Genomic DNA, 21,407 nt, shown 5'->3' with positions numbered 1-21,407 from the left:
TGCTGGCCTGAGCGGCTCTCACCTCAGCCCTCCCTGCATCCCAACATCACCCATCCATCCCAATCCTGTCCGTCTTCAAATATCCCAACTGTCAAGATCATCCCAAGGCCACCAGCAGTCTCTCTCATGGCTGCCAGGGCACAGAATAACTGAATTGTATACAGGGAAAACCAAGCTTTTCCAAAAGGGTCTCAAACCACATTGTCTCAATTCACGTCCGTGGTAACCTCACCTGAGTTTGCAGTAATTTCTCCTCCATTATAATAACTAAAGAAATAGTTACAAGTACTGAGCACAATTTTTTGTGCCAGGCATAGTATAAGGTATTTATACACATGTTCAAATCCTCACAACTCTAGCAATAGGTGTGAGTTTCCCCAATTTACAGACGGCAACCTCAGAGAGATGAAATGAAGTGTCTGATGCCATTTACTAGTAGAACCAGGTAATAACTCCAGTGACATCAATTAGCGATATCACTGACAGCAAATGACATTGTAAACTCCATGACTACATGCTGTCACCTAGGCCCCATGCCCTAAATACCCCAATAGGGCCCAGGCCATAGACAGTGGGGCCATTTTTGATGAACCCAAGACCTGAAGCTTCACCTTGATTACAGTAATTGGCATTGTCACGACGTCCATTCTCTGACCATCATACCTAAGAGAAGTCCTCTGAGAACTCAGTGGGTGGGACAACACTTTGTCCAGTCTGACAATTCTTAATCCTATTCTCCAGAATGAATAAAAAAGAGAAAAGCTATTACTAGAAATAAAGAGATTATCATAGTCAGAAATCAAGATTTATTTGGAATATTAGGACTTGGAGAAGTAAGAGGATGAGTAAATAGAGAGCAAGATTGATGCTCTCCCCAGACTGTCAGTTTCAGAAGGTCTCAGCCGTGATTCTCACATTTTAGTATTGTTCAGAACCACCAGGGGTGCTCAGGAAAAATGCTGATTTGTAGGTGAGAAACTGTAAAATCCTGGTAATGGGGGCTGGAATCTGCATTTAACAAGCACCTAGTTTTACTGTTTTAAACCAACCTTCCTCTCTGACCGACCTGGCCGGAGGACCATTCCCGCAGAGAAATTGAACGACTTCCTATCAGTATAGCGTAAAAGCAGCCCGAACCTCCTCATCTCCTCGCACTCCAAACCTGGAATCTACCCAGGTGTCCCTTCCGAGTCACACAAACAAACACCCTCCTAAAGAACAGAACATTTTGACATTCCTGTCAGCCCCACCTCAGAAGGCCAGAGATAAAACATCCTAAATTAGAAGCTGTTATCTATTGAATGCAAAAAATAAAAAGAAGAAAAATGCCACATATTTCCAATCTAGAGATTGGCAGTGGCTAATTATTCTCTTACTTAAATGGTGTTTAATGCCAGGTTCTTACATTAATCACAAAGGTTAATGTGATAGTTGTAACCGGATGGTTATTTTATTGAATTGTATTCTCCCAGGCTTTGGGAAAATTTTTTGTAATAGAACAATAGTAATCCCATATAAACTGCTGGCAGTGCAGTGAAAACAACATTTTTCTAACAGCACTACATCAAAAAAAAAAAATAGAACAAAAAAGTATCTATTGGTGTGACCTCTCCAACTCACCTCCAATCCACTGTAAATAAAACCATAGTTAGGGAAGTGGAAAAATATTACATTGTAAAAAGGTCCTGCATGTCCCCAGTGAACAGGGGGACAGCACCGAGAGAAAAGGCAGGTCTAGCCTCACGCACGTACGAGTGAGCCTTGTGGAGGAGGGCAGCAGTTCGGAGACTGAGTACTTCCTCTTCGTCTGCATCATCAAGGTCCCTTTCCCTTCAGAGACTGAGTACTTCCTCTTCGTCTGCATCATCAAGGTCCCTTTCCCTTCACACAGATACGTGTGCATTTGAGCAACACTTCTCCCTAAGCGTAAAGTAACAGCTCGTGCATGCCCTTCACATTTCCTTCCATTAATCTGCATAGAAAGGATGCTCCCATGTGGAAAACATTATCACAAATTTCTTAGTACCCGTATACTCACTTGTATTTATGGTCACGATAAAGGAAGGAATTAAAAATAGAAGATGCTTTTGACGTTCCTAAGCTTTCACTGGAATGTTTCAGCTTCAGTTATGAAAATCAGTGCAACTTCCCGGTGGGCGTTATGAAATATCAAACCTTATGTGAAGTGTTTTCGCTAATTAAGTGGGAAATGTCGCTGTGAATCACTGATGTATTGGGCATTAAAGTGGGGGTTGAAGAGGAGTGAGAAAAAACACATGTCTTCTTGCTGTATCCTTCTTGAGTACCCTTCCTATCCTTAAGAGGAGTTAAGGAGAGACATTCAGTTGATAAATACACTTGATCTTAGCTGAAAGGCCGAGGAGCGTTCCGCCTGTTAGAATGCCTGTTGTCAACAGGGCAAGTAACAACAAGTGTTGGAGAGACTGTGGAGAAAAAGGACTCCTCATACACTGCTGATGGGAATGCAAGTCAGTGCAGCCACTAGGAAAAACAGTATGAGGATCCTCAAAAAATAAGAATAGAGCTACCATGTGGCCCCACAACCGTTCTTCTGGGTAGCTACCCCCAGAATTTGAAAACATGTATTCATAAAGATGTGTATACCCTTGTGTTCACTGCAGCATTATTCACAGTGGCTAGCACAAGGACACCACCAAAGTGTCCTTTGACAGATGCTTGGGTAAAGAAGCTGTGGTGCTTGTACACAGTGGATACTACTCAGCCTTAAGAAAAGACAAAATACTGCATTTGTGACAACATGGGTGGAGCTTAAGAATATCACGCTAAGTGAAATAAGTCAGGAACCATACAATCTCACTCATATGTGGAATACAAAACTGAAAGCAACAAACAAAGAAAGACGACAAAAAAAAACCCCAAAACTCAAAGACAAAGACAATAGTATGGTGGTTACCAGAGGGAAAGGGGGGGAGATAAAAAAAAGGGTAAAGGGGGTCAAATATGTGGTGATGGAAGGAGACTAGGCTTTGGGGAGCGAACATACATGGGGAACAATATACAGCTGAGGTATTACAGAATTGTACACTTGAAGCCTCTATATACTACTAACCAATGTCACCCTAGTAAATTCAGTAAAATTTTAAAAAATAGAAAATGGAGAACTGAGAATCTCAATACATAGGGTCTCACAAATTCAGCTAGTGACTATCTCTGAGACAGGAGAAAGGAACTATGAAAAACATAATCAAAATGTCCCTAAAAGACTTTTTCTTGACATTAGATTGATCGAGAAGCACTCCCACCCCCAATTCCATGCATAAGTAATTTATGTTCTGAAACTACCATCAGGTTTCAGAGAAAGGCAAGGATAGCTTTAACCACAGAGTGCTGGGATGTCCCTGAGCAGGCGGACGCAGCTCCATGGGTACACACCACCCAACGTCAACCGGCTGGCCCAGTGAGCCTGGGCCTCAGCACAGCCCCACCCTCAAATCCAGAAGCCAAATCAGCTTCAACACTGGGGTGCCCTCCGACCAGTGGATGTAAATCAACACACATCTAGAGGAATAATCTGCTCGGGGACTCTTAAAAATATTCTGTACAATTCCAAGAAGTTGCCTGATGGGAAGAATTCTGCAGGGTTTAAACGTAACCTTCTGTGTGACTTCAAACGAAACTCCGGGGCTCGGTGTAAGTCTTGGGAAAACAGTAGGGGATGTGGAGAAGGTAAGGGCCCCGGGGCAGACATTCACATAATTGGTAGCTTACTACATACCTGAAACCCTGGCATCAAACCACAGTCCCGTCCCTCATTAACATGTCTTTTTTAATCTCACTGAGTTTCCGTTTATTCATCTATAAAATGGACTTAGAGCAGGTAATCCTATCTTAGTACAATTAGGATCTCCAGAGATCCTCCTGATGTTGAATATTTATAACCAGATCAGATTTGATCTTCTTTGGCCTAAGTCAGACTGAGCCTCATAAAACCTTATCACTAAATGACTCCAAGGAGTAGAGAGAAATGGAACCCACAGAGTTTGATTTAATAAAAAATTAGCAAGATGAAAGCTGGAAAGATAGCAATACTACTAAAACAGGGAAGGAAAAGAGAACAGAAGTAAACAATCAGGAATGACTTGGAAATCTCTGAATGAACTATAAAGGCAAGCCTCTTATTTTTTAATGACAAACGTAACTGTACTTTCTAGAGTCCCATGCACACTGTACGACTTTTTCACGGGTGTTACCTTTAATGCTTCTATAACTGCTGGTGGGTAGCTCAGTCCAACCATGTTGGATGTCCGTCTATACATTCTGGCAAAGTCAGAGAGGGAGAAAAGGCAACATTACACCTTACGGAGAAGAATTAGCAGCCCACAGACTTCCACCGAGTATTGACAAATAATGAAAAGTCGTGACATCTGGCGACCCAAGGAATCTAAAATGTCTTTTTTAGAGTCACTCAGTGGCCTCAGTGTAAAATTCAAAAGAAATTAACACAATCCCAAACACATGTACTGTTGGAAACAAAAAATTAATCTATGTGGCTCAGATTAGAAATTAAATTATTAAAATGGGTCACCGGTTCTGCCAGAAGTGAATTATAGTTCAGCACAGCTATATAGTATTTAATGCAGAATTTTAACCAGGACAAAGAAGCCCTGTGGGCAGCCCATTCAGGAGCACAGTTCTTCAGAACTGCCAAAAACACGCAGGAAAACGTCCCAGGGGAACTGTGGTGTTTCTAAAACCTATCATTGTACCACAGGAGTATAGGAAGAATAAATCCACTTGTATAATAAGGATTATAGGAAGAATTGATCGATTTCTGGACTCGATTTCCAGGGAAGAGGGGGACAATTCCATTTCAAAGAACAAAATGGCAAACCGAATTGGAAAGTGTCATGGGGAACTCCAACCCTTTCCATGAGCTGCCCTCCCTGGGTCAACAAGCTGTCCCTGACCTGTTCCCAATGCAGACATCATCCACACATGTCAAAGGATGATAGATTAGATGATGTCCTTCAAAAACGAGAGACTGAACTCCAAGTAAATCTCCTCTAGTTAGCGAAGGGAATCGGAGCAAAGGCAAAGCTTGTCCTATTGCACTACAGAGATTAAGGTGGCTCTGTGTTTGCCATCCCTCATTCAAGACTGTCTCCACCCAGAATTCTCATTATTTACAAAGACACCAAAACTACATCAAAGCAACCCTTCCAGTTTTGGGTCATCAGATGACAGTTGTCTTTACCTCTCTACAAATATCCCAGCCTGCACTGCGTGCACGATGGTCTTGAACCGCGGCTTCTCCTCGCTCCTCCTGAGCATCATCCCCATCTGCCGCGTGAAGGTGGAGGCCAGCCAGTCTCGGACCTCAGAAGGCACCGCGTCCGACTGGATGTCACTGAGCTCATCCTCCGTATCCAGGAGTCGCCTGAACACAAGAAACACACCCAGGACACTGAGATGGGACCTGAAGTTCGAGCTCTCTGTTCCAACAGTTGCTCTGCCTCTCAAAGAAACCAAATTAAACTGGCCACAAAAACAGCCCCTTTTTGGTAAGGCTTGTGACAGCTCATCACTTGTCTTTCAGGTATGACGTTTCCACAATGTTTGTTTCAGGATGGCTGTCTCTACCAGACTGGACAAAGGAACAGAGTCAGAGAGAGTCAACTGTAGTCCATCTCGGTTCTGCGGGTCCCAGAAACCGTGCACTCGGGAGCACCCCGATCTTCATTCCTGGGTTTGTGGAATTTGAATGGAATCTAAAACTCCCATTTAAATATGCATCCACAGGGAGGTTTATTTCATAGATGCACCATGTGGCATTATTTTGTTTTGTTTTAAATCGACATGTAAAGACTTTGCTATAGACAGCAATATGGTATTATACATGTTAAAGTTGCTAAGAGACTAGATCTTAATTGTTCCCACCATAAAAATACAGGGTCCAGCAGAAGGCCTGCTTGAGTGTGGTGGGTAGGGTAATAATATGGGTGTAATAATTTATAGTTTTAATTTGAACATTTCACCTAAAATGTCATATGGTGTGCTTGAGTGCGATATTGTTATGTTACAGAATTATACGCGTACGATTTTGTAATAAAAAGGGGGCGTTATCTGTGCCGGACCCTGTATTGTGATTCCCATGTGACAGAGATGTTAGCTAATGCTATGGTGTAACACACTGCAGTGTATAAACGTATCAAATCAACACACAGTCCCCCTTAACCTTATACAATGTCATATGCTAATTATCTCCACAAAAGCAATTTTTTACAAAAGAATAATAAAGAGACCATGAAGTACAATATTACCCAAGTTATATCAACCCAAACAATGTCAAACTGATCCTGCCTCTCGTTTCATTGAACATCACAGAAACTTCAATGTCTAAGTCCGAGCAACGTTTCCAAAATAGACAGTGCTTTCTTTGAGCACAGAGATTTGTCATCTGTCAGGTGTGCTCAGCTGATTTTTCAAATTTTTTCATCATAGGTCAGACCACTAGAACAGAACGTAAATAGTACTAAGTTACCATAAATCTTAAAATTGTGTTTTACACTTAAATTAAGCCCTACTAAAAATAAGGAGTAAAAACAGGTGTCAATGAAAAGATTTTTTTTTTTTCCTTCAGACACATCAGTTGGGGGAAGAGGAGAGAGTGTACCGTTTTGGGGGAAAAAAGGTATGATATCAATTTCCTTAAATTAGGAACCAAGCATGTTACCAAAAACTAAGTCACACAGTTCTTAGATCAGTGGGAAGTGCTTTCCAACTGGAATTGGGCATAGAATGCAAGAAAGCACAAATGCTCAGGAAGGAGCCTGTCTGAATTTCAAAAAGGAGGGGAAAAAAGCCTTTCATATTCATCATTTCAGTATTTTTCGAAGGAAAATCAATTTTGTTATTTTCAAATGCGCTTGGTAACTGGACGTGCTTTAATACTTGTGGGTATTAAAGTGCACAGAGTCTGCTAAGAAAACCAGTAACATACTTGGGGTTGGCGGAGGAACACCGGGTGCTGAAGAGAACCGACGCTTCTCCATCACCACCGGACCCTCCGCGTGCAGACACACACCGCGAATGACGGCAGGACCTCGGTATTTAGACGGCGGCTAACAACATGCAATATTCATCGTGGAACCCTACATTTGATTTTTTAAAAAAAACCTAACCAGATTTTTTTACAATTACCTTTTCCCCTCTTACCTGGTCTCACTGCATTGCCCTATGGGCCGTGCGAGGTAAGGTGTATTATACAAGCTCCTTTTTGTAGATGAGGAGGTACGGAGGTGGCATGATGCTCAAACCTACCCCATTTGCCCGTGGACACTGGAGCTCCAAGGCCGGTCATTGGAATGCTACCCCGTTCACGCCATGGGACACTTCAGAAAAGCCGTGGAGCAGGGGATTCACCATCACTGCACTAACTTCTTGCCGTCTTTAGCTCACCTGGTTTCGTCGATGTACACAGATTCAAGCACTGTGGCTGCATATTCCAAATTCTTCTTGAGATCTACCACTGAAGCCTCCCCTCTCTCTAACTGTTTGACCAAAGACCGCAACCTGGTGGGGGGGAAAGACATAATTCAATTAGAATAAAGGAAACAAGGAATAATCCTACAACTATAGTGACACACTTTACAGCCATTAAATATTTTTATTTGTTCCACTATATTGAAAAGGAAAATACGAATCTAATGATGGAGCTGACCAGTATTTCTCAAGGAGCAAGTTATAAAATAAAGGCACACATTTAATAAATGACCACCACCAACACTTTTCCAGCTCCCTTTAATCTTTCACGAGTTCCCTGAGTGATCAGTGGTTTTGCTGCTTCTCTGATTTTAATTCTTGTCCTGATTGGATGTAGTCAGGCGTGACCAGCAACAACATCATGAGCTTGAGATTCTGCTATGTGGACGGTGCTTTGTTTACAGTGACCGAAGAGAACTGCAGCCTTCTGGCCCAAGGGTCTTCCCAGACAGCAAGCAGATCTAAATCACCAAAATAATCCTACAGGGCTACACAGGTGTACATGAAGGCAAACGATTTCTCCGGACAGGAAGGATTCTCCCTTAGGAGCAGGTAAGTACCCTACTTTAAAATGAAAAAATGAGGGTAGATGACAAACCAAGTCGCTGACACAAGACCTTCTCCGATGCTAGTCAGGAGTGCCAGAGAGTGTAAGAGAGACGATAAAGGACGCTCCCCTCAGCGAGGGACTTAGTATGTGGGCCACAAAATGCCAACAGATGATCAGAGCCCAGTCACTGGGGACACGAAAGACCCCAGAGTCTCGGAGGTAGGACAACACTTCAGACAGACAGCAGCAGACAAAGAGCAGGCACGTGGAGGACGCGTCACAGCATAGTGGCTCTCAACACCCGGCAAGTTATTGAGTTTCTCCGAGTGTCAGCTGCAAAATGGAGAGCCAGCCACCCTGTTTCCTAGGTTGCTATAAATGTTAAATCAAATTGCTATTGATATGGTCCCATCAACCATGTGACCCGATGTTGGTTTTTCCCCACCTTTTTTGACATATAATTGACACATCACATGGTGTGAGTTTAAGGTGCACAATGGGATGATGTGATTCGTGTATATATTGGGAAACGATTATCACCACGTGGTTAGTTAACACATCCAGCACCTCACCTAATTACGGGGTTCTTTTTCTGTGGTGAGAATATTTAAGATTTACTCTCTTAGCAACTTTCACATATACAATACTCAAAAGTAATGCTTGCTAACTATGGTCACCATGCTGTATAGTAGGTCCCCAGAACTTACTTATGACTGGAAGTTTGTGCTCTTTGACCCACATCTCCTCATTTCCTAGATGTCTCTTTATTAAGGCAATTGTGATCATTGTTGTCATTGTCACTGTTTGGTAACTGTGATCATCCTAAGTAACAGGATGAGAAACATTCTAGCAGGACACTGAAGATTATTATCAAATCTCCGTTTGCTAAGGCTCATCCCACCTTCCTGACTTGAAAATACCCTCAGACTTGCATTTATAAGAGAGAACAGTTTGATTTCCTGGCAAGATGTAAACTACTCTCTTCCAACTCCACATGAAAATGATCAACAATAAAAAAGAAGGAGGAACTCTGGATCGACCTTGAAAAGTAGGCAAGAGGGTCATCCATACAAAAGAAATTCCCAGGTAACATACAGAGGAAACTTGATTTGAGTCCCACCTGACCTGTGACTCTCTAACAGGCAAAGGGGAATGTGCAAAGCACATCAGCAGAGTCCCAGGTCCCCTGGAGGTGAGGTTGGCCTCCCCTGAGCAGCATTAGAGAGTGTTCTGGGTTTCAGAGGCGGTGCAGGACAGGGAGTTGGCACGGAAGGGCTCAGAGTCACTCGCTCATACAAGGGAGATAGCCAGCCTGCCAAAGAACAGGACGCTGCTCCAAAGAAGGAGTGGAAGCTCTTCAGCAAAGCACATTCCTGGCCAAGCCTGTCTCTAATGTTCCCTCTCACCTCTGGGGGCCAGCTACCCCCCAGCTTGTTTGGACTGTCAACTGGCAAAGCAAAACGGGGGTAAATTGAAACTTTGTATTTCCCCCTTCATTTGAGACTGAAAGTTCCTACCAGGAATTGTCATGAATCTCTAATAGGACCCATCTCAGTTCACGAAACCTAAGAGAAAAGGACAAAACATACAAAATGGTGAGGGAAAATAGAAGATGAATAGAAGTAAGAACCTGATGGTCCTGCCTACTTGTAATGGGAATTCCATAGGAAATAACCTCACACAGGCAGCTTTAATCAATTTTAAGTCCATTTTCCTAGACTGAAGAAAAAGCTTTATAAACAGATGAAAAGGGAAAATCAAATAAAAACAGAAACAAAAAATGAAAACATCTGACGTATGCTATTGTAATTTTTTATTTCAAAGAATAAAGAAAAGACCCTGAAAATCTTTGAGAACATAAAATGTATTACTTACAAAGTAACAAAAATTCAATCTGGCCATAGACTTCTAGCCTGCCAAATATCAGAAAGCAATTTAATAACAATAGGAAGTTTTAAAAATAATATGGTATCATTCAAGATATTTCTATAGAAATATTTCATAGAGTTGCCATGTATATGTGAAGCCAACACATATATTCTCAGGTGTGGACAAATTCAAAATTTCTTCTAAAAATGCTCTCTAAAAACAAAAACTCTGAGGTATATTATGTGACATTTGTGACACATTGTGTGAATCTCAAAAGAGGCAGATTCATGGGTCTCCAGTTAAATGGACTGCGGATCCATGGCCCAGACTCAACCAAGCCAACTTTTACAAACTAGACAAGGAGTTTATCAGATGTTTTAAAAAGGGGCAGATGAAGTATAATGCTAATTATACAAAGACCAGTTAGCCCGAAAATGACTGACTTCTTTTCCTAGGACAAGTTCTTCCTAGTAGAAATGCATCCTATGTCACTTTTTTTTTTATTAGGAGTCAAACCATTAAAAATATTTATTGTTGTAAATGTCACATATTTGAGGCAGCAGAAACCAAAGCATCCTCCTTCAAATTCTCACTGCACTTGTATTTCACAGAAGTGCTTCATAACCTAGATTTCTACCACCTGCGTGGAACGTCTAGCCAAAAGGAAGTCCTGTGGAATCAAAGGCCCATGGAGTTCACTGCCAGGGCCAGGGCACGAGCCCAGGCTGATACACCCGCCACGTGCCGAGCACCTCGACATGCCCAGGAGTACTGGGGGACACACACACTTGAAGGAAGGGACCAGACACCACAGTACCAGGGTCATTCAATTCCGAAAGCACCGCCTCAAATCCCAATTCTTGACTCTATGTGATAGGCCAAAGGATGCTACTCAAGCACTGATTACAGTCAAAGTACAATTAAAATGATTGAGGCCATTACATGGAGTATCACTTAATAGCCACTCTTGCTAATAATATTGGGGACATCTTGTTGATACTATTGGGGAAGTGAAGCCCCTCCTATCTCTTATAATCTGGCCGCTAGGACCCCAGGCCAGGGCAAGAGCTGTACTCCCCGGAAAAGCATCACTTCCAATCCCACTCTGCACATCAGATCAGCAGCACTGAAAATCAGTCCCCCAGGAAGTCCCAGAATCTGTGCCACAATGAGCAGAAAATCAGCAGTGTGGCTCCTTCCCCAGAAAGGGCCACCTGGCACGCCAGACACCGGGCACAGCCACACGTGTGCATCCAGAGTGTGGGTCTGACCCGACCAAAGCTGGAAACCAAAGCAGGCACTGCTCCAAGGGTTTCGGCAAAACCAGAGGAGAAATGACACAGAATAAAGTACCTTTGGATGCCTAAATGGTACCAGAAGTTCAAGTCTACTCCCATCCTTCCAGCTTGTGAGATAAGCAGAAGATTCTACCGACACTCTGGCAGGCAGTAAAGGGAACCTTGGACCACACCCAGCCAACATTCACCTCTCTCTACATTCAAGGACAACTAAGCGGGATAAAAAAATCTGTGAAAAGATTCAGCAGTAAGGAAGCAGAGACTACAGCACTCATAATGCAAAGAAAAGACTTGCCTTTGAAAAGAAAATTCACTAAAGGAAACAGAAATAAATTTTAGGGAGCATCTGTCTGCTTTGTATTCAGTGAAATTCAAGAAAACAGATCTTTGAAACAAAGGTGAAAGCTGAAATCATGGTGTAATAAAAACTGAACATATTGAGAAAGAAGAAATTAAAAAGAAAAAAAAGACTATAAGAACTTAAAAAAAAACCAAAATGGTGACCAACCGCCTACATACCCAGCCTGCTTTTGGACTAGCACCCATTAAATACAGCTACAGCTGCCCCTGTTCCCATACAGCTGCCAGCTTTCCACTCTATGCATCTGCCACCAAACCCTAGGGCATTCCAAATGGCCATAGTTCCCAATGCTGGCAAACTTTAGGGTAGCATTCAGGTGGGTGCTGCTCCAATGGCCTCTCAGCCCACCCTTTCCCCCCGTCCTTTCTCCTTCTCAGAACATCCCATCCTGCCCTACCCTACCTTACCCTGTCTACCATCCACCTCTCGGTGACATTACCCCTTTGTAGGTAGAACAGATTTAAATTAGCTTTTTTGACACTGGTCACCAACTAGTCTCAAAAACGGAAAAATTTCCTAAAGTTTCTGGGAATAAGGAGGTACCTTCCCTATTTTCCATTACAGCACAGGTTGTCCCTAGTTCTGAATCCATCTTAAGAATGTTGTCTAGCCCTGGCCAGGAGGCTCAGTTGGTTGGGGCATCACCCCATACACCAAAAGGTTGTGGGTTCAATCCCTAGTCAGGACATATAACTAGGTTTGATCCCTGGTCAGGGCACATACAGGAGGCAACTGATTGAGGTTTCTCTCTCACATCAGTGTTTCTGTCTCACATCAATATTTCTCTCTCTCTCTCCCCCCACCCCCCACCCTCCCCTTCTTCTCTCTCTAAAATAAACAAACATATCTTTGGGCGAGGATTTTTAAAAAATACAATAGCCAAGACCATTCATACCTGTATTATAAGGTATTTTTGTTAAACATGGAGAAGACAAAAAGGGCAGGACAGCCCAGGTGTCTGCCTCTGTTTTCCTAGTAAAGTTCATCTGGATATTTTTCCATGGGGATTCATTTTACCTAAAAGGCCAAAGTCCCCAACAACAGGTCCCATGGTAAGCTGTGGTCTATATGTCTAGTTTTTAATACTACTTAAAAAAGATCTTTTTGTTTGGGCACCGAAAGGAAGGGAGAAATGGAGGAAGGGAAAAGAAAATATACAAGGATAACAATAAGTTTCTCTTCTGAGTGAATGTTCATGGTTTCCAGCACTCCATCTATTTCTGTCACTGTGGCTGCCAAATAATAGTTCCAGTATAGAAGGGCAATGCCATTTTAGGAATAGCTTATGCTTTCAAACTCCGGCAGGATGCCTTTCTGTTAATCTAGTGTGTAAGTTCATCGTGGGTGAGCCACTGCCCCTTTACACATGTCTTTCATTTCTCCGCATATCCCTTCTGCTTTGAGTGTGTTTCTTTGCTCCGACTAAAGGTTGCACCAGTTCTCGGTGCCCTGAGGCTAGAACAAGCCCTGCCCCCTGAGTTCCCGTGACACCACGCCAGTGTTGGGGACGCAGAACAGTGTCGGAAGAGAGGAACTGAATGAAGAAATGCCTGAACACTGTATTTTGAAATTTGAAAGGCTGCCTCAGTAGAATAAAGTCTTCTTTTTTCCCCACAAAGATAATTTCTAAGACCCAGGGGGTTTTCTTTATTAGGAAGCAACTGTTTGACTCAACTTCATAGCTTAGAAAAACCCACAATGGAGCGGGCACTGTTCCTAGTCAGGCGAGGTTCTGAAAACCCTACAATACTACGCCTTGAGAACACATACATTTGTTGAGCTTTAGACACTACTAGAATGAAACCATCAGAAAAGCACAAGCACACATAAACTGGAATAAAAAGGCATGGAACACACTTTCCTACATCTGTCTATGCCGCCCAAGGTCATTCCCTCCGAGAGTGGAGGAGCAGCTCCTAAGACGTCAGCGTGGCCAAGGGTGGCTATCGTCTTGGACAGGCTGTGTTTCCTTGGAAAGAATGTGAAAGGGAACTGGGTCTTTCCCAGCACTTCCTTATATGTCCCCATGAATCACGAGTCCTAAAAACTCATTTGAGTAAAACAGTCACTGTTTCCGTTCCTCACACCCGTGGATTCGTAAGCCAAAGGCGTCCTTTTCGCACACCTGTCTTTTTCATGTCCCTCCCACCCCCTGCCACTTACCTAAATGTCATAGAAAGGAAATTAAAACCACTCCCCCGAATGAAATGTCTAACACGACTTTCAGGTTTATGCTTGAATGTCATCCGTGACGCCAGCTCAGTACTTTTCTGGTGATGTGTTTGTTTCTGTAATTAATTAAGATGACTGCACTTGAGACACTCATTCAAATTAGGTGTGTTCTGGCGTCAGGCACTGTGATGGGCTCCAGAAATACCAGCGAGGGGAATGAAGCGTCTTCCCTCAGTTAGGAAGGACGGGCAGCTCATGCGCACCCACCAAGCAGGACAGCAAGTGTGATGGCAGAGGTGGGACAAGGGTGCCAAGAAAGCACAGAGGAGAAAAATCTCCAAATAACAAGTCCCTCTCTAGAGAAGGTAACATCAGAGCTGTCTTGAGGCCTAACAGGCATCAGCCAGGCAAGCAAGATGGGATGGAGAAAAGGTGGACTCCGGACTGAGAAAGCAGCCTAAAGACTGTGATCCATCCAGAAAATTCCATGGATGGCTGGGACTCGGGGATTAGTGAAGAGATAAAACTTCAGAAGAAGGCTGAAGCCAGACAGACCCTGGTGGACTTAGCATTCCAAGCTAAAGAAATTTAATTTTCTCCTGGAGATAAGGGGGAGCCCCTGGAAGTTTTTTAAATGAGGTGAAGGGGTTAGCATAATAAGATTTGCATTTTAGAAAAATCAATCTGGCAGAAGAGTTGAAGAATGCAGGCATTAAGTGAGGGGGAATATTCTATATGTTTTTTGTTATAAATAGGCTTGTCTGGTACCCTGAATGGTGCAGTATAAATATTCTCTCTCGTACATTTTGATAGGGTATTGCAGGAATTTAGTGATGGTATGGATCACTGCTTTCAATGGGTTCCGGGAAAGGGCTTGTTTTGGGCGTGCTGTTTCCTGCTTTAGTGGCCTCTAAACCGAAGACAGAAACACCAACAAAAATGATTGGCAAGAAGAGCCTAGTGATATAACTTACACTTTTTGTTAATGCCATAAATAAAAAAGAAGGATGCTTCTGTGATTCCCAAGTACCCATGCATAAGGTAGATGTACAAATAGGTTTAAATGAATTACTGCGCTGTAATTAATGTTTCACTTAAGAAAAAAATTAGGTTTATATCTGCATTTTTACATACATCTCATATAAGTTATTAACTAGTTCAAAAGTTACTAAGGCTATTGAAGATTTTAAACAGTATCATTAACAACACTGACCCAACTGAACACAGTTGCAGAGCACAACACGCTCTTCAAGTGCACAAGTGCCAGCTACCAAAACGGGCCACCTGCTGGGTCACAGCAAAAGGTCTCAACGAATGTCACACAACTGAAATCATACAGACTGTGTTCTCTGATAACAGTGAAACTCAGCTTGAAATTAACAATAAAAAAAGGACTGGAAATATTCCAAAGGTGTGGAAATTTCAGAATATACTTCTAAATAACCCTGGGTCAAAAATTAAATTAGAAAATAAATTTAAATATTAGTGAAAATACGATACACCAAAACTTGTAGCATGCAGGTAAAGCAGTGCTGAGAGGAAAATGTACAGTCTGAAGTAAATACATTAGAAAAAGAGAAAATCTGAAAATAAGTAGTTTCATTAACTATCTCAATTTAAAAAATGTTACCAAAAGACAGCAATCAATAGACACAAAAACAAAACTTAATTAAGTAGAAAACAAACTTATAACAGAAATAATCCACAAAGCCAAAAGCTGCATCTTTGAAAAGCTTAATAAGTCAAAACTTAAAATCAGAATATTAATACAGATCCTAAAGACATTCAAAAGAGTAACAAAAGAATATCATACTTTTCTGTAGATACATTTAAAATTTATATGAAATAGAAAAATTCCATGACAAAGTAATTTATCAAAACTGACACAAGAAAAAACATAAAGTATGAGTACCTTCTCTATCTATTGAAGAACCTGAATCCATAGTTTAATATTTTCCCACAAAAAAACCCCTACTGTGCTAAATCACATCATCCATGAAGTCATTTAAACAGTTGAGGCAGAAATAACAGTCTTCCAGAGAAAAGCAAAAGACAAAACACTTCCAACTCACTTTATGTGGCTAGCACATGCCTGATTCCTAAACCAAACAAGAACATTGTAAGAAGAGAAATATAGGCCAGCCTCTCTCGTGAACATAGGTGCAAAAACCCTAAACAAAATTTTGACAAGTTAAATCCAGCAATAAATAGAAAGGAAAGTAAGCACCAAGCGAAAATACAAGAATGCAAGGTTGGTTAAACATTTTTAATCAATGAATAAATGTTATTCGCTCTTTTAACATGAATACAAGAGAAAAAGCATATGATCATAACAGATATTTTAAAAGCATTTGAGAAAATACCTGTTCATAGTAAGTATCTTAGCAAAGAAGGAGTCAAAATAAATTTCCTACATCTGATATTGGGTCTTTAACACAAAGATGCTGTAGAAAACATTGTACATAACACTGAAATACAGGAAGCTTTTCTGTTGAACTAGCTAATAATGAGGATGCTTATGACCACTACTTCTCTTCAAGATTGTATGGGAAGTTTTCACCAGTCCAATAAGAAAAAAGGAAATAAAAAATAGGCAAACACTGGAAAGAAAAAATAAAACTGTCACTACAGATAAAATAACACAAAGGCAGGATATCTAAAAGAATTTGCAAACAAATTAGTACATTTAAAATGAGAACTAGGCAAGGTCACTGGATAAACAACAATAAGCAATCAGAAAATGGTACTATCTAAAAAAAAATCAAAATAAGAAGTATCTAGGAATAAATCTTACCAAAGACACAAAAGCACTCTGTGTAGAAAAACTGTAAGACATTGTTGAAAGAACTCTAAATGACCCAAATAAATGGGAGGGTGATCCATGTTCATAAATCTAAGCACAGTATTTTAGAAATGTGAATTTTTCCTAAACTTACCTATAGATTCCTTGTAATCCCAAACAAATTCTCCACCGGTCATTTGGTAGAAACTGATAGGCTGATGTAAAATTTCTTTGGAAGTGCGAATAACCAAGCATGCCCCATGTGGTTTTGATTACAAAAAGAACAAAGCGGAAGCACTTACACTCCCAAAGAACAAAACACCCGCTTTGTAACGCATTTAGCTCTGGGCCTGCAACCCTCTACCACCTCACTCTTCCAGCCCCTCCCTCTCAGCACGCAGCTGGTTTGTGCAAGGATGTGCACACGTACTTTAATGTTAACATAGGCACAAGAAAAAAACATCTGCCACAAGAAAAAAATAAAACAGCCAAGTACCCACTGCTTGTGAATTACCCCATTCTACCTGTGCCCGTTCAGCTCCATCAGCACGGGCCCATTCTTCAGATGCCCACACGAGGGTACCACCACATACCCTCTTGGTTGCTGTGGATCTTCTGGCGAACATTTGCATCCCTTTTGTTTTCATGAAACTGTGCCATGGAGCATCCCTGCATATTCAGTCTTCAGCTGGTGGCTGTTCTACACGGTAAATCTCCTTCCCAGACGCATGCATGCTTGTGGGTATGAGAATGAGTGAGTGTGCATGCGTATACGCTCCCTGTGAATACTAGGCAGAAAGCACTGTTTGGTGCAAAAGAAGCCTGTATTGTTATGGTATTCTAGAAGGTATTATGACCCAGGGTTAGAGCTTCAATTCCCTGTGAGTTTATAATACTGATTTTGTTCCTTTGGCATTCTTGTGGTAAGATAATACAGTGATTTAGAAAGGTGTTTCTTCCGCACCCCTAATCATTCTTGATCTTACAAAAAATATTTCTTAAAAACCAACTTATCCCATACTTATTTTTACCATCACTCAACTCACACATTTTGTGAAAAAGAAACAGTGTCTTAAAAAGTGCAGATTCACAATTATTCTAGGAAAGCACCGTCTCCCTACAATATGACTCTGGGTGGGCAGAGCTTATGGGGAAAGCATGCTGATAGAAGAACCCACTTTACTGGGCATCATTCTTTGGGAAAAAGGACTAAAAACAGTGAGAAAGGAAACCCAGAGCATCATCAGAGCATCATTCTACCATAGGCTGTGCTGGGGACTGTGGAGGGGGGAGGGCTTCAAATCCTGCCAGGCTGCCAAAAAGGTAAGTTCCAGAAGCCAGTTTTCATTTGCAGCTATTCATGTGGAAAGAATCATCACCACTTTTCTCTGCTGATAAACATGTCACTTCAAAAACATCTGCTTCAATAGACCAGAGAAATAAGAACTAAAAACATCTCTGAATGGTGGTAATGAGAACAGGGAGATGAGCAGAAGCTAGAACAAAGTCTGCAGGAAGATTGAGGAAGGTTGAAACCACGCACAGGCACGATTCTCTCCATCCCGAGAGCCCACCCCACCCCAGAGCTCCCTCCATTTTCTCCCCTCACTTCAGTTCCTCATTTAATCTGCATCGCATTGGGTTGGCAGAGTTATCCAGATGGTGAAGCTCACTCGCCCGGCAAAATCACAGGAACTCTACCATACCAGAAACATAGTACGTTTCAGCGAGATAAATCCAAGATTACCTATTTTCTCCACTTTTTTCTTTTATAGTAAGAGATACACTTATTTCATGGATAAAAACCTGCAAAGAATGGCTAATGAGGTGCTGAATTAGCACAGCTGCCTTCTTAAAGATTAATTCCCAAAGAATTATGGAATAAAACAACCTAACTCAAAGAACACTGAGAGACTCCTAAGGTGTCTTGCTTTGAATGCAGGGGGACAGTGCTGTTGGCGTCCTTGGTCCGGAACAGACCCAGGGAGGAAATGACAGGACAGGAAGTGATACAGTCTGCTGTTGTTTCCCGCCCTTGGCCACCTCCAGACGCCCCCCAACTCTGATGACTCACGACTCTAAAAGCTCAGAAGACCCTGGAGGGTTCAGCCAGAGTCGTTTGTCCCACCTTGTGGCTCCACTAGGTTTGACATAAGTTTCCAGGAAGGAGAAGAATGTGGAAGGACATGTGTGGGAGGTTTCTGTGAACCTGACTGGAACTGGCACACATGGCGTCTAATCACTCCTCACTGTCCAGAATCCAGTCCATGGCCACCTTTCCCAGAGAGAAGCCGGGAACTGCAGCCCCGCTGCCTGCCCTGGAGGACGAGGAAGGAGGTTTGGTGAAGAGCCCGCAGAGTTCTGCCACACTGGATAATGGAACCCTGTCATCTCTACTCATTTTTTTCTTTTAAGCCTTTTGTTTCTACACTGCTGAGAGCATCCAGTGAATGTTGTATGTTAAAGTGGCTTGTTAACGTTACACACAGCCCATTAAACTGAGAAATGTGACCATCCACATAACCAGATTACCTCCCAAAGCTTGGGATAACGATGAGACGGTCCTCAAGGGAATTATCCTGTGTGAACAAAACCAATCCCAAAAGGTTACCTACTATATTATTCCATTTATGTAAAATTTTTGAAATGACAGAATTATGTAGTAAAGGACAGGTTAGTGGTTGTCGGGGGTTAGAGGGAGAGAAGAGTAGGATGAAAACACGTGTAAAAAGGGAGCCCGTGATGATGACCTTGACTGTGGTTAATAGATGCACAGACCTACATACATAATAAAATCGCACCCAAATAACATGCACGCACACATGTGCACATATATGTAATAAAACTGGGGAAATTTGAAGGAGTAGGTGGAACACATTAACATCAATATTCTGGGTGTCCCACAGTTTTGCAAGATATTTGTGTTGGAGAAAACTGGCTAAAGGGTTACATGGAAATCTCTTTGCATTATTTCTTATTAAATGTGAATCTACAATTATTCAAAATACAAAGTTTAATAAAAAAGAAAAGGACACAGCCTTACAGTTCAGTGGGATATTGATGCTAATAGGCTGCATTTAAGTTGTCCTCACCCTGGCTGCTTTTATAAGGGCATGGGGTCTATTTAGTATTGCTCTCCCAGGTCCTTCTGCTTGGCAGTAGGGAGACAGAAAGAAATGTTCATGGGTGAGCTGTTAGCCATGTCCAGTGGCTTTGGGGAGGATCCATCAAGGGCTTACCACCAATGACGTTGGGAGCTTGGTGAGAACCAGAGAAAGACCGAAGGTTATTACGTGCTGAAGGTTCTCAGGATCTGCTGAAGAAACTGAGATGCCAGCAAGTGGCCTTCTCACCGACCAGATGAGGGAGAAAGAACTCAGTGACTTTACTAAAGGGTCACCAATTCCACCATCCACTGACCACCATCCCTCAGGACCTCTAAGGTAGGAGGCCCTTTCCCTCCGGCACACTCACTGTCCCTTTTCTACTCACGCTCAGAAGTCAGTTTAATATTGAGGGTAATTTCACTACAGTAGGCTGTCCAGGAAGGGTTTGTAAAGAAAGTCAGAGCGAGGAGGTGTGAGGCTGATGGAGTGGGTAAGCATTGAAATAGGTCACGGCTGCGAAAGAGCCTGTTGTGGTGATCGTCTTGTGCTGTATAGTCCTTCCCACTCAAATAGAAAAACAATTTGCATACTATTAACATTTGAAGTTTGCTTTCAACATAGTTATTGTTCAATTTCCTTCCCACCACAAAGCATTCTGCAATAGCTTTGGGCTTGTGGGGGGCGGGTAGGGATCTTGACCTGTAGCGTGTTATCACTCATTGTCTGTCTCCTCTAGCATATTCTAATAACTGAATGTGCCACAAGTCAAAAGCTTCCCCCCTTTTTTTGCTATATATTAATAGAAAAAGATGAGTTGAGAGATTTGTTATTCATTCAACTATTACCATTAAAGTATGCCTCCTGCCACCCCCATGGTTAGAAACACAAGCTTGAAACAGCTCAGGCAGCTAAACAAGGTAAAAGCTAAGGCAGGACCCACCTCCCATAACTATTTAGGAGCAAAACTCATCCTCTGTTAGCTATTTGCCATCAGAATTTACAAGGGGAGTTGACTTACAAAGGAATTAGCAGTAGTCCTACCAAATACTCACGATCAACATAGATAAAGCACTCCACTGGCCCAAATCAATCAGCCCTCAGCATTGACGATGGGGACTTGTGGTTTGAAATTAGTATCTGGTGCTTTGCAGTCGGCCCCTCGTGAGCAGTGTGGGCCTCCACTGCACTAGGACTTCCTCATTTAGTGCTTTTCAAACCTCCTAAATCTCAGCACATCCGCTGTAAGATTTTTTAAATGACACTTGAACCTTTGTGGTGTCATAATATGTTCTATTATTGAGTATAAAAAGAGGAAATTTTTTCAGGAGAGATTTGTTGAGCTTTAGTTTCTAGCACGGGGACTGGAAAGAAGAATCAACAATGCTATTAAATGATTCTCTATTAAAGTGAAAAGAGAAACCGAGGGAATCACAGAACATCCAACACTTGATATTGACTCTTGGGAAGGGTACATAAGCATTGTAAACTCCCGAGGAGGGGGTGGGGCATTCACACCTACGCTATGGAGTGTTTCTAGAAGGGAATGTTCTGTTCTCCCTGCCAGGCCACACACACAAACACCTGGGGCTCGGTGACGTCCCTGGCCTGGCACTGCAGCAGAGATGCTGCTCTGTCCACAACCCAGTGGAGCACGGGCCAACCACAGCAGGTGTGAGCCCTGGTTGTGGGTCTCCTGCAGCGGAGAGGTGGCTGAGCTTGTCCGGCGTGGCTGTGTAATAAGAAC

At 42.2% G+C, this 21,407-nt stretch overlaps 1 protein-coding gene across 10 annotated transcripts in view; it reads right to left on the bottom strand.

Annotated features, from left to right (window-relative positions):
- Positions 1–21,407, bottom strand: part of PDE1C (phosphodiesterase 1C) — a 420,549-nt gene that overhangs the window by 84,268 nt on the left and 314,874 nt on the right. For all 10 annotated transcript variants that reach the window (XM_053926165.2, XM_053926166.2, XM_053926167.2 and 7 more), the window contains 3 exons: positions 7,441–7,554; positions 5,237–5,419; positions 4,233–4,299 (listed from right to left, as the gene is read on the bottom strand). In XM_053926165.2, the coding sequence (XP_053782140.1) occupies positions 4,233–4,299; positions 5,237–5,419; positions 7,441–7,554 (364 nt within the window). The remainder of the gene's footprint in view (positions 1–4,232; positions 4,300–5,236; positions 5,420–7,440; positions 7,555–21,407) is intronic.

This window comes from Desmodus rotundus, chromosome 6 (assembly GCF_022682495.2).
Source record: "Desmodus rotundus isolate HL8 chromosome 6, HLdesRot8A.1, whole genome shotgun sequence".
Taxonomy (NCBI): domain Eukaryota; kingdom Metazoa; phylum Chordata; class Mammalia; order Chiroptera; family Phyllostomidae; genus Desmodus; species Desmodus rotundus.
Note: the sequence above shows the minus strand (reverse complement) of the source record. Positions and strands in the feature narration are given on the sequence as shown.